The following is a 12,709-nucleotide window of genomic DNA, read 5'->3' as shown; positions in this document are numbered from 1 at the left end:
GAGAGGGAGAGGCAGAGAGGGAGAGGCAGAGTGAAAGAGGGAGAGTGAGAGGCGGAGAGAGAGAGTGAAAGAGGGAGGGTGAAAGGCAAAGAGAGGCAGAGAGAGAGAGAGGAAGAGAGAGAGACAGAGGGAGCGATCCAGATCAACACACTGAGTGTATTAGACATTACAGCCTCAGAGAGACACTGGCAGGCTGTTTGTAGCAGTCAGAGAGAATGAATCCCCACATGAATTGTCATGTTGTTCATACATTGTAACATGCATGGCCCCCATTTGGGAAGATAAAGGTAGAGGAGAGCCCCATAGAAAGACTTGGCCAGCAGGGCTAAGATTCCCTGACAGTACAATATCAGGAAGCTCTCCATGCTGACCGAGACAGGAGGGGGAAAACACTATGTGGTTCATAGTGGGATTGTGAAAGTGTATGTGAGTGGTTAGCAAGATATGACTGTGTAACCTAGCTGTTAAATCGTCCTCTCATCTACCTCTAATGCGCTTGCGTGTTTGTGTGTAGATTAAGGTGTTAAAATCCTTCCTCCCCAGTGTGTGTGTGTGACTGCACGTGTGTGCACATGTGAGTGTGCATGCACTGTACATCTACATCTTGGCCTTAAGATTCACCTAGTCATAACAATATTATCAAATATACCACAAACTGTCTGTCATTTTACCTGTATTATCAGATATACCACTAACTGTCTGTTTGTCATTATACCTGTATTATCAAATATAACACTGCGTGTCTGTCATTATACCTGTATTATCAAATATACCACTGTGTGTCTGTCATTATACCTGTATTATCAGATATACCACTGTCTGTCTGTCATTATACCTGTATTATCAGATATACCACTGTCTGTCTGTCTGTGTCATTATACCTGTATTATCAGATATACCACTGTGTGTCTGTCATTCTACCTCTATTATCAGATATACCATTGTCTGTCTGTCTGTCTGTCTGTCTGTCTGTCTGTCATTATACCTGTATTATCAGATAGACCACTGCCTGTCTGTCATTATACCTGTATTATCAGATAGACCACTGTCTGTCTGTCATTATACCTGTATTATCAGATAGACCACTGTCTGTATGTCATTATACCTGTATTATCAGATAGACCACTGCCTGTCTGTCATTTTACCTGTATTATCAGATATACCACTGTCTGTCTGTCATTATACCTGTATTATCAGATATACCACTGCCTGTCTGTCATTTTACCTGTATTATCAGATATACCACTGTGTGTCTGTCATTATACCTGTATTATCAGATATACCACTGTCTGTCTGTCATTATACCTGTATTATCAGATATACCACTGTCTGTCTGTCTGTGTCATTATACCTGTATTATCAGATATACCACTGTGTGTCTGTCATTCTACCTCTATTATCAGATATACCATTGTCTGTCTGTCTGTCTGTCATTATACCTGTATTATCAGATAGACCACTGCCTGTCTGTCATTATACCTGTATTATCAGATATACCATTGTCTGTCTGTCATTATACCTGTATTATCAGATATAACACTAACTGTCTGTCATTATACCTGTATTATCAGATATACCACTGTGTGTCTGTCTGTCTGTCATTATACCTGTATTATCAGATATACCACTGTCTGTCTGTCATTATACCTGTATTATCAGATATACCACTGTCTGTCATTATACCTGTATTATCAGATATACCACTAACTGTCTGTCTGTCATTATACCTGTAAACCACAGGAGGCTGCTGAGGATAGGACGGCTTATAATAATACCTGGAATGGAGTCAATGGAATGTTATCAAACACCCGGAAACCACATTCTTGATTTGCTTGGTACCATTGAAATTATTCCGTTCCAGCCATTAAAATGAACCCGTCCTCCACAATTAAGGGGCCACCAGCCACCTGTATTATAAGACAGTGTCTAAGTCACTGCCTCCCTCTCCAGTGTGTATGTGATGGTGGGAGCTGACGTGCAGTTCTCTTCCTGCCTGAGGGAGGTGGAGAACTCCCAGAACCAGCTCCGCTGCAGCCAGGAGATGGAGCCTGTCATTAGCTGTGACAAGAAGTTCAGAGCCCAGTTCGACATCGACTGGTGTAAGATCAATCTGGTGAGGACTAGACAGGACCCTGGAACCATGGTGTGACCTCTTGACCTGTTCTCTGACCATGCCTTTCAAAAATTGTAGTGTGTTTTTGTAGTGTCATATGCACACACACACAAACCCACACAAAACTATGCCAAACAGACAAACAATGTAAAACACACACACACACATTTTTATAGATCAGAGATTCTGAGGTGTTGTTGATTGTTGTTCACAAGCTATGTGCTTTTTTACATTGACAGTAGCATCATGTATTTGGAGAAGCCATTCCACATTCGCCATAAGAAAAATTACATTTAGGTATATTTGAACATGTATTTGGCTGAAATCTGGAGGGAATAAGAAGGAAATGGGAATCCTCAAACTGGGATTTCTGGAAAACGTCTCAATTTTGGGGAAATTACCAGAATTTACCACCCTAATATCTATAGTAAATGAAGTGCTGATTGAACCTCTGTCTTCTCCAGGTGGACATCACCAAGATGATCATGATCCACAGTAATCGTCCAGACCCAGGGACGGGGGTCCTGCCTGACATCGGGGGGTACAACCCCCCGCCAGAGTCTCTGAAGAGCAGGGACTTCTTTGCCGACTTCCTCATCACGTTGGCGGTGCCCTCGGCCGTGGCCATGGTCCTCTTCAGCGTCCTGGGTTACTCCATGTGCTGCCGGCGGGAAGGGGTGTAAGTGTGCTGCTTTCACTTCTGACAGAAACAGACACACACAAACACTTTTCTTTCTAGTTGTCACGTAGGGGTTCTCAGATCCTGAGGGATAGACTGATTACTCTGAGTGCAGTGTCACAGGCCCAGTCAGTTAAGGGATGTTTAGTTGTGCTACTTAGTCACTATAGATGGACGTCAAGAGGTTTAATATTCTGGAAGCACAGCTTGTCAATGACCATCCAGTCTTATGGTCGATGTATGTTCTCCATACGTTACACTGTTCTGTCTCAGCTTTGATTTCCCATATTCATCTTGATGGTTATTAGCATAATCATTATGACATTGATGGTCAATCAACCATTATATTGCTCCTCCAACCCTCATTTACAGGCTGAGAGAGACTGTGTCCCTCCACCCACCACTCAGTGTGTCCATGAAGTACTGTTTGTTCCTTCGCCCGCACCATTCATCCATCCAACATCACGTGCTCTCCATTCGCGTCTGTGTGAATGTCTTTTAACTATTAATATTAGTATTTAATTCATTAATTTTGTTTTGTTTCTAGGGATAAAAGAAACATGCAAACACCAGAGTAAGTGTTAATTCTCTCCTGTGTTTTTTTTATTTAGAGTTTTGGTTCCTCTTAGTTTGGATTCCCCCTTCAAATAATTTGCCCTTTCACCTTTTGCTTTCAAATCGCCATGGTGACATCCTCATGTCCATTCATACTGTCATCTGTGTGTTTTACATCCCGTCATCCAATGAGCTGCTCAAAGCTGCAGGGAGGTGTTAGAATGGAAGTCAACCTTAACTGATCCAGGGCCAGATATTGATTCACCACCTCTAATGGGGGAGGATTGGGAGATACAGTAATCTTACCCTACATCTGTGGTTAAGGAGAATTTATATAGTTCTGTACCTGAAGCAGAGAAATATCAGACCAGTGTTGTTTACAGAGACAGAGAGGAGGTGAGGGAGGCAGAGACAGAGAGTGTGAGAGACACAGAGACAGGGGGAAAGGGGGAGAGAGAGGAGGAGAGAGATAGGGAGGGTGGAGAGAGAAGGGGGAAGGGAGAGAGACAGAGATCGGGAGAGGGGGAGAGAGAAACAGAGAGAGGGGGGAGAAAAGAGAGTGAGTATGACAGCATAAGAGGGAGTGGAGACACTCTCAAACAAACCCCATTAGACTCAGCAGCCAAATAACCAATAGTAACAACAAAACAGTTCCCTCCTGTCAAAGAGAAACACTCTTTATGCTGTTGGTCTACAAAATATTTCCTATATAATATATACCTTAATGCATGTGTGTACAGTACACTAGAGTGTGCGTGTTGACTGCGATGTTAAGGATACAACAAGGGATACAATGAGTCCGGATATCTACTTCCCCAGGGTCAGATGAACTCATGGATACCATTTGTATGTCTCTGTGTCTCATAGTTAGAGGTAGTTTTGCAAGCCAACGCTAATTAGTGTTAGCACAAAGACTGGAAGTATATGGGTGCCTACTGAATGCTATCAGATACCCATAGACTTCCAGTCATTGCATTAACAAACTACCTCTGACTTCCTCCATACTGGACACAAAGACATACAAATGGTATCCATGACTACATCTGACTGCCAAAGTACCACTTTAAGACTTAAGATCTATTTCTGTATTATTTAAATATGATTGATTTATTTTCTGCCCGTCTCTTCTCTCCTCAGTATCCAGTTAGTGCATCACAGCTCCATCCAGAAGTCGACCAAGGAGCTGCGGAGCATGTCTAAGAACAGGGAGATCTCCTGGCCCCTCTCCACCCTGCCTGTCTTCAGCCAAAGTGAAGAGGTGGTGCCCCCCATACACCCAGACAACTACGAGACAACAAGCATGCCCCTGATGCAGACACAGACGTGAGTCCTGGCTGAGTGGCTGGGGTGTCCGTTCAAACACACCGAGTGGCTGGGGTGTCCAAACACACCGAGTGGCTGGGGTGTCCAAACACATCGAGTGGCTGGGGTGTCCAAACACACCGAGTGGCTCGGGTGTCCAAACACACCGAGTGGCTGGGGTGTCCAAACACACCGAGTGGCTGGGGTGTCCAAACACACCGAGTGGCTGGGGTGTCCAAACACACAGAGGGGCTGGGGTGTCCAAACACACCGAGTGGCTGGGGTGTCCAAACACACAGAGTGGCTGGGGTGTCCAAACACACCGAGTGGCTGGGGTGTCCAAACACATCGAGTGGCTGGGGTGTCCAAACACACCGAGTGGCTCGGGTGTCCAAACACACCGAGTGGCTGGGGTGTCCAAACACACCGAGTGGCTGGGGTGTCCAAACACACAGAGTGGCTGGGGTGTCCAAACACACAGAGTGGCTGGGGTGTCCAAACACACAGAGTGGCTGGGGTGTCCAAACACACAGAGTGGCTGGGGTGTCCAAACACACAGAGTGGCTGGGGTGTCCAAACACACCGGGTGGCTGGGGTGTCCAAACACACCGAGTGGCTGGGGTGTCCAAACACACCGAGTGGCTGGGGTGTCCAAACACACAGAGTGGCTGGGGTGTCCAAACACACAGAGTGGCTGGAGTGTCCAAACACACAGAGTGGCTGGGGTGTCCAAACACACCGAGTGGCTGGGGTGTCCAAACACACCGAGTGGCTGGGGTGTCCAAACACACAGAGTGGCTGCTGAGTGGCTGGGTGTCCAAACACACAGAGTGGCTGGGGTGTCCAAACACACAGAGTGGCTGGGGTGTCCAAACACACCGGGTGGCTGGGGTGTCCAAACACACCGAGTGGCTGGGGTGTCCAAACACACCGAGTGGCTGGGGTGTCCAAACACACCGAGTGGCTGGGGTGTCCAAACACACAGAGGGCTGGGGTGTCCAAACACACCGAGTGGCTGGGGTGTCCAAACACACAGAGTGGCTGGGGTGTCCAAACACACCGAGTGGCTGGAGTGTCCAAACACACAGAGTGGCTGGGGTGTCCAAACACACCGAGTGGCTGGGGTGTCCAAACACACCGAGTGGCTGGGGTGTCCCAACACACAGAGTGGCTGGGGTGTCCAAACACACAGAGTGGCTGGGGTGTCCAAACACACCGAGTGGCTGGGGTGTCCAAACACACAGAGTGGCTGGGGTGTCCAAACACACAGAGTGGCTGGAGTGTCCAAACACACAGAGTGGCTGGGGTGTCCAAACACACAGAGTGGCTGGGGTGTCCAAACACACAGAGTGGCTGGGGTGTCCAAACACACCGGGTGGCTGGGGTGTCCAAACACACCGAGTGGCTGGGGTGTCCAAACACACCGAGTGGCTGGGGTGTCCAAACACACCGAGTGGCTGGGGTGTCCAAACACACAGAGGGGCTGGGGTGTCCAAACACACCGAGTGGCTGGGGTGTCCAAACACACAGAGTGGCTGGGGTGTCCAAACACACCGAGTGGCTGGAGTGTCCAAACACACAGAGTGGCTGGGGTGTCCAAACACACCGAGTGGCTGGGGTGTCCAAACACACCGAGTGGCTGGGGTGTCCCAACACACAGAGTGGCTGGGGTGTCCAAACACACAGAGTGGCTGGGGTGTCCAAACACACCGAGTGGCTGGGGTGTCCAAACACACAGAGTGGCTGGGGTGTCCAAACACACAGAGTGGCTGGAGTGTCCAAACACACAGAGTGGCTGGGGTGTCCAAACACACAGAGTGGCTGGAGTGTCCAAACACACCGAGTGGCTGGGGTGTCCAAACACACCGAGTGGCTCGGGTGTCCAAACACACCGAGTGGCTGGGGTGTCCAAACACACCGAGTGGCTGGGGTGTCCAAACACACCGAGTGGCTGGGGTGTCCAAACACACAGAGGGGCTGGGGTGTCCAAACACACCGAGTGGCTGGGGTGTCCAAACACACAGAGTGGCTGGGGTGTCCAAACACACAGAGTGGCTGGGGTGTCCAAACACACAGAGTGGCTGGGGTGTCCAAACACACAGAGTGGCTGGGGTGTCCAAACACACAGAGTGGCTGGGGTGTCCAAACACACAGAGTGGCTGGGGTGTCCAAACACACCGGGTGGCTGGGGTGTCCAAACACACCGAGTGGCTGGGGTGTCCAAACACACCGAGTGGCTGGGGTGTCCAAACACACCGAGTGGCTGGGGTGTCCAAACACACAGAGGGGCTGGGGTGTCCAAACACACCGAGTGGCTGGGGTGTCCAAACACACAGAGTGGCTGGGGTGTCCAAACACACCGAGTGGCTGGAGTGTCCAAACACACAGAGTGGCTGGGGTGTCCAAACACACCGAGTGGCTGGGGTGTCCAAACACACCGAGTGGCTGGGGTGTCCCAACACACAGAGTGGCTGGGGTGTCCAAACACACCGAGTGGCTGGGGTGTCCCAACACACAGAGTGGCTGGGGTGTCCCAACACACACATGCAGGGAAACATGTAGAAATACTCACATACAAGGACAGATACACACACTATATTTCCTCTGCACCTCTCTCTCTCTCTCTCTCTCTCTCACACACACACACACACACAGAAACAATACATGTGCGCACACACACATGCATTCACAATGTTGTTCTAATGCAGTATGTATTGAGCTATACCATGTTTACAACCAGCATAGTGAGACTTTTGTCGAAGCGCTCCGAGTAAAACTGGTTTAAACTCTAAACGCTAAATCTGTCATATGATTTCTAGTATGGCATGGCTCAGGAAAACCAGAGCAAATGGGTCCTGTTAATAGTTTCAAGTAAAAATGCTTTCCTATGATAATTATAGAACGCACATTCTATACAAGCTATACAAATCAAATCAAACTTTATTTGTCACATGCGCTGAATACAACAGGTGTACAGTTGTGGCCAAAGTTTTGAGAATGACACAAATATAAATTTTCACAAAGTCTGCTGCCTCAGTTTGTATGATGGCAATTTGCATATACTCCAGAATGTTATGAAGAGTGATCAGAAGAATTGCAATTAATTGCAAAGTCCCACTTTACCATGCAAATGAACTGAATCCCCAAAAAAACATTTCCACTGCATTTCAGTCCTGCCACAAAAGGACCAGCTGACAACATGTCAGTGATTCTCTCGTTAACACAGGTGTGAGTGTTGACGAGGACAAGGCTGGAGATCACTCTGTCATGCTGATTGAGTTCGAATAACAGACTGGAAGCTTCAAAAAGAGGGTGGTGCTTGGAATCATTGTTCTTCCTCTGTCAACCATGGTTACCTGCAAGGAAACACGTGCCATCATCATTGCTTTGCACAAAAAGGGCTTCACAGGCAAGGATATTGCTGCCAGTAAGATTGCACCTAAATCAACCATTTATCGGATCATCAAGCGGTTCAAATGTTGTGAAGAAGGCTTCTGGGCACCCAACAAAGTCTAGCAAGCACCAGGACCGTCTCCTAAAATTGATTCAGCTGCGGGATCGGGGCACCACCAGTACAGAGCTTGCTCAGGAATGGCAGCAGGCAGGTGTGAGCCGAAGACTTTTGGAGGATGGCCTGGTGTCAAGAAGAGCAGCAAAGAAGCCACTTCTCTCCAGGAAAAACATCAGGGACAGACTGATATTCTGCAAAAAGGTACAGGGATTGGACTGCTGAGGACTGGGGTAAAGTAATTTTCTCTGATGAATCCCCTTTCTGATTGTTTGGGCATCTGGAAAAAAGCTTGTCCAGAGAAGACAAGGTGAGTGCTACCATTAGAGGACTGTGTCATGCCAACAGTAAAGCATCCTTAGACCACTCATGTGTGGGGTTGCTTCTCAGCCAAGGGAGTGGGCTCACTCACAATTTTGCCTAAGAACACAGCCATGAATAAATAATGGTACCAACACATTCTCAGAGAGCAACTTCTCCCAACCATCCAGGAACAGTTTGGTGACGAACAATGCCTTTTCCAGCATGATGGAGCACCTTGCCATAAAGCAAAAGTGATAACTAAGTGGCTTGGGGAACAAAACATCAATATTTTGGATCCATGGCCAGAAAACTCCCCAGACCTTAATCCCATTGAGAACTTGTGGTCAATCCTCAAGAGGCGGGTGGACAAACAAAAACCCAGAAATTTTGACAAACTCCAAGCATTGATTATGCAAGAATGGGCTGCCATCAGTCAGGATGTGGCCCAGAAGTTAATTGACAACATGCCAGGGCGGATTGCAGAGGTCTTGAAGAAGAAGGGTCAACACTACAAATATTGACTATTTGCATCAACTTCATGTAATTGTCAATAAAAGCCTTTGCCACTTATGAAATTATTGTAATTATACTTCAGTATTCCATAGTAACATCTGACAAAAATATCTAGACACTGAAACAGCAAACTTTGTGAAAATTAATGTCGTTCTCGAAACTTTTGGCCACGACTGTAGACCTTACCGTGAAATGCTTACTTACATACAAGCACTTAACCAACCGTGCAGTTCAAGAACAGTTAAGAAAATATTTACCAAATAACCTAAAGTAAAAACAATTGAGGGGGGGGTCAATGTAAATAGTCCAGTGGCCATTTGACTAGTTGTTCAGCAGTCTTATGGCTTGGGGGTAGAAGCTGTTAAGGAGCCTTTTGGTCCTAGACTTGGCGCAAATGTCCTTATAATCTGTTGACCTCTAATTTCAGAAACCTGCAGAACCAGATTCAGATACCACAGCAACAGCCATCAGGTTAGTATTGGACCAATGAAAATGTATACAGTAAAGCCCTCACTAAGTAACATAACTACCTTGGACATAGATTAATCATGGTCATCCTCAATCATCTAACCTATCACATTTTAGATTAAATAACATGGAGGCTCACTTCTGATAACATAGTTAATGTTGACTGCAATAGTTTTCTTTCCTGATTTTTCCTTTTTATTCACCTCAATCAAATACATTCTTCCACCCACCTACTGTTCTGTATTACTGTGTCTAACTAGAATATGGCTCCCGCTTGTGTGCATGTCAATGAACTACAAGAGGGCCCTCTTAACTGCTCTGTCTAACTGCTCTGTCTAAATCATCGCTCTGTCTAACTAACAACTCTGTCTAAACCACTTCTGTCTAAACAACTGCTCTGTCTAACTAGCTACTCTGTCTAAACCACTGCTCTGTCTAACTAGCTACTCGGTCTAAACCACTGCTCTGTCTAACTAGCTACACTGTCTAAACCACTGCTCTGTCTAAATATCTGTTCTTTCTAAATCACTGCTCTGTCTAACTGCTCTGTCTAACTAGCTACTCTGTCTAAATCACTGCTCTGTCTAACTGCTCTGTCTAAACCACTGCTCTGTCTAAATCACTGCTCTGTCTAACTAGCTACTCTGTCTAACTGCTGTCTAAACCACTGCTCTGTCTAAATCACTGCTCTGTCTAACTGCTCTGTCTAAATCAATGCTCTGTCTAACTAGCTAATCTGTCTTAATCACTACTCTGTGTAAATCACTGCTCTGTTGTTCTTTTTACTGCTAACAAAGGAGATAGAGAGAATTATTGTATGTCGACATTTCGGAGACTGGAGGCAAGTATACTGGTCTGGTTTTGTTTAAAGGAATCTCTCAACTATAGGAGAGAATATTTTATTTTGCACTTAATATAACAGTAGTAGACTAGTTGAAAAGGAGAAGGTGCTATGCTCGCTCAGCATTCAAATCATATTATTTTACTTAAACAACTATTATGAGTTGGACGTTCTGGCCTTCATTCAATGATCACATTTTTGGGTTGCACCTCGACTCAAGTAGGTTGAGTGCCCTCATCTTTCCACAGTTACAATATAGTGACCATATTCCCATGCAGTTACAATATTCCCTCTCAGAACCTGTAAAGTCTATATTTCTCTTATATACCAATACATTATATTATGCAATATATTGATTCATGTATTTTATTCTCCATTCTAGGTAAATGGTATTCCTGAGGAGAGGAAAGTGGCTGAAGCAGTGAATTTGTGACGAGAGAAAACCCCCAGAGTGCTGGAGCTGCTGTCTGTCTGTCTCTATCCTTTTTAGCCAAGTGTTTCTCTATGTCTAAGTCCCAAATAGCACACTATTTCCTATATAGTGCATACTTCTGCCCAGGGCCCATAGAGTAGTGCACTATGTAGGGAATAGGATGCCATTTGGAACAAACACTACATCTGTGCCAATCTGCATGCCCAAGCAGTGCTTTCATACTCGACGCTATTGTCTTTCCGTGTGCACTTATATATGTGAGCGAGTGTTGCAGAGTACAGTAGACTCCTGATAAAGTGCACATAGTATTGGTTAAAAAGATGACCAATTGATTGGGCCTGAAAAAACAATTACACTTCAGATCTTGCACTATATGCTCTTTGGGGCAGCAGGTAGTCTATCAGTTAGAGAGTTGGGACCAGTAACCGAAAGGTTGCTGGGTCAAATACCTGAGCTGTCAAGGTGAAAAATCTGTTGATGTGCCCGTGAATAAGGCACTTGACCCTACTTTACGATACATATTTTTGTGCACACTTTCACCACAATGCCAAGCAGTTGCATTTATCAGTAGTCAACTATACATGTTGATGAGTTTATGAATGTGTGTATTCAAGCTTAATAATAAATATTAAAATGCTATGTTTATAGGATTTTATTTAAATATTTTGTTCTAGAAATGATATGCCATTAACGACAATCTGTATTTTTACTGGCCTTGCACTCTTTAGATGAAGCGACAGAGATGCTTTTATGTTTAATGTCTGACCATGTATGTGTAACTGTTCATTTTCTGTCACATAACAGTAAAAATACATTTGATTTAAATTTGCTGTTTGGTGTCAATTGTAGAACCAGGCCTGTGGCAGGCCAGGAGGACCCACTCTCTCTTTATCGTTCTCCAGCTTGTTGTATGAATTAGGTACTTCCTTAATCCTCTTAGTCCCGGGTCGGACATAAGGCACTGGAGCCTGTCTTTGGCCACAGCTTGTGTCCTGTTATGAGAGACCCGTCTCTTCCAGCTCAGCCACCACTGTCCCGTTCTAAGAGAGACCCGTCTCTTCCAGCTCAGCCACCACTGTCCCGCTCTAAGAGAGACCCATCTCTTCCAGCTCAACCACCACTGTCCCGCTCTGAGACCCGTCTCTTCCAGCTCAGCCACCACTACCCCGTTCTAAGAGAGACCCGTCCCTTCCAGCTCAACCACCACTGTCCCGCTCTGAGACCCGTCTCTTCCAGCTCAGCCACCACTACCCCGTTCTAAGAGAGACCCATCTCTTCCAGCTCAGCCACCGCTGCCATGGCGTTTTTAGTCTGCCTCGCTTCCACTTTCTTGCTGGTGTCCACCTGAGGGCAATTTTAGTAGTGTTAACAAAGACCAAAAACTAAACATTCGGGGCCGGCTTCCCGGACACAGATTAAGCCTAGTGATTAACCTCACGGTGTTGACAAGGAAGGGACAAAGAAGTCAGACAATATTTTTATGAAGGTATGTATTATTGACAATGTACAACAGAATAAAGGCATTTATAAATAAAATGGGTACATTTCACATTTTTAAGACGTCACAAAATAATTTACATAAAACTTCTGGGTATATATAGTTGTTGCTTCTTTTAATTTGACCAAAACTAATTTAAACAAAAAAAATCTAAAATTGTGAATAACATACTGTAAGATACTTTAAATCAAGGTAGATAACCATTTTCCTGACAACCAAATTCAGAACAATTGCCGTCCATTTACAGTCGGTGCAATTTCGTCATCTCCTTGATCAATCCAATTATCAAAATGTGTAATGTTTTGACTTTCAACCAAATCGTAACAAAAAAATGGTACCCTATTCCCTGCAAAGTGTACTACTTTTGATCAGAGCCCTATGGGCTCAGGTTTAAGAGGTTTGCATTACATACGGAATAGGGTGCCATTTGGGATACAGACTTCTGAATAGTGCCAAGACCTGTCAGACCAATCTATGGTATTGAATTAATTTAATT

General features: G+C 45.5%; 1 protein-coding gene across 3 annotated transcripts in view; it reads left to right on the top strand.

Moving 5' to 3' along the window:
* The window catches only part of LOC112229222 (epsilon-sarcoglycan-like), a 31,317-nt gene extending 19,774 nt beyond the window's left edge, over positions 1 to 11,543 (top strand). Inside the window, exons 6-12 of one of the 3 annotated variants that reach the window (XM_042310431.1) lie at positions 1,951 to 2,113; positions 2,578 to 2,792; positions 3,340 to 3,366; positions 4,485 to 4,670; positions 9,401 to 9,444; positions 10,239 to 10,282; positions 10,665 to 11,543. In XM_042310431.1, coding sequence (XP_042166365.1) covers positions 1,951 to 2,113; positions 2,578 to 2,792; positions 3,340 to 3,366; positions 4,485 to 4,670; positions 9,401 to 9,444; positions 10,239 to 10,282; positions 10,665 to 10,715 — 730 coding nt within the window. In that variant the 3' untranslated portion in view covers positions 10,716 to 11,543. The remainder of the gene's footprint in view (positions 1 to 1,950; positions 2,114 to 2,577; positions 2,793 to 3,339; positions 3,367 to 4,484; positions 4,671 to 9,400; positions 9,445 to 10,238; positions 10,283 to 10,664) is intronic. The other 2 variants (XM_042310432.1, XM_042310433.1) reach the window with 2 other exon arrangements.
* The last annotated feature ends 1,166 nt before the right edge of the window (positions 11,544 to 12,709 follow it).

Source organism: Oncorhynchus tshawytscha, linkage group LG31 (assembly GCF_018296145.1).
Source record: "Oncorhynchus tshawytscha isolate Ot180627B linkage group LG31, Otsh_v2.0, whole genome shotgun sequence".
NCBI lineage: Eukaryota > Metazoa > Chordata > Actinopteri > Salmoniformes > Salmonidae > Oncorhynchus > Oncorhynchus tshawytscha.
Note: the sequence above shows the minus strand (reverse complement) of the source record. Positions and strands in the feature narration are given on the sequence as shown.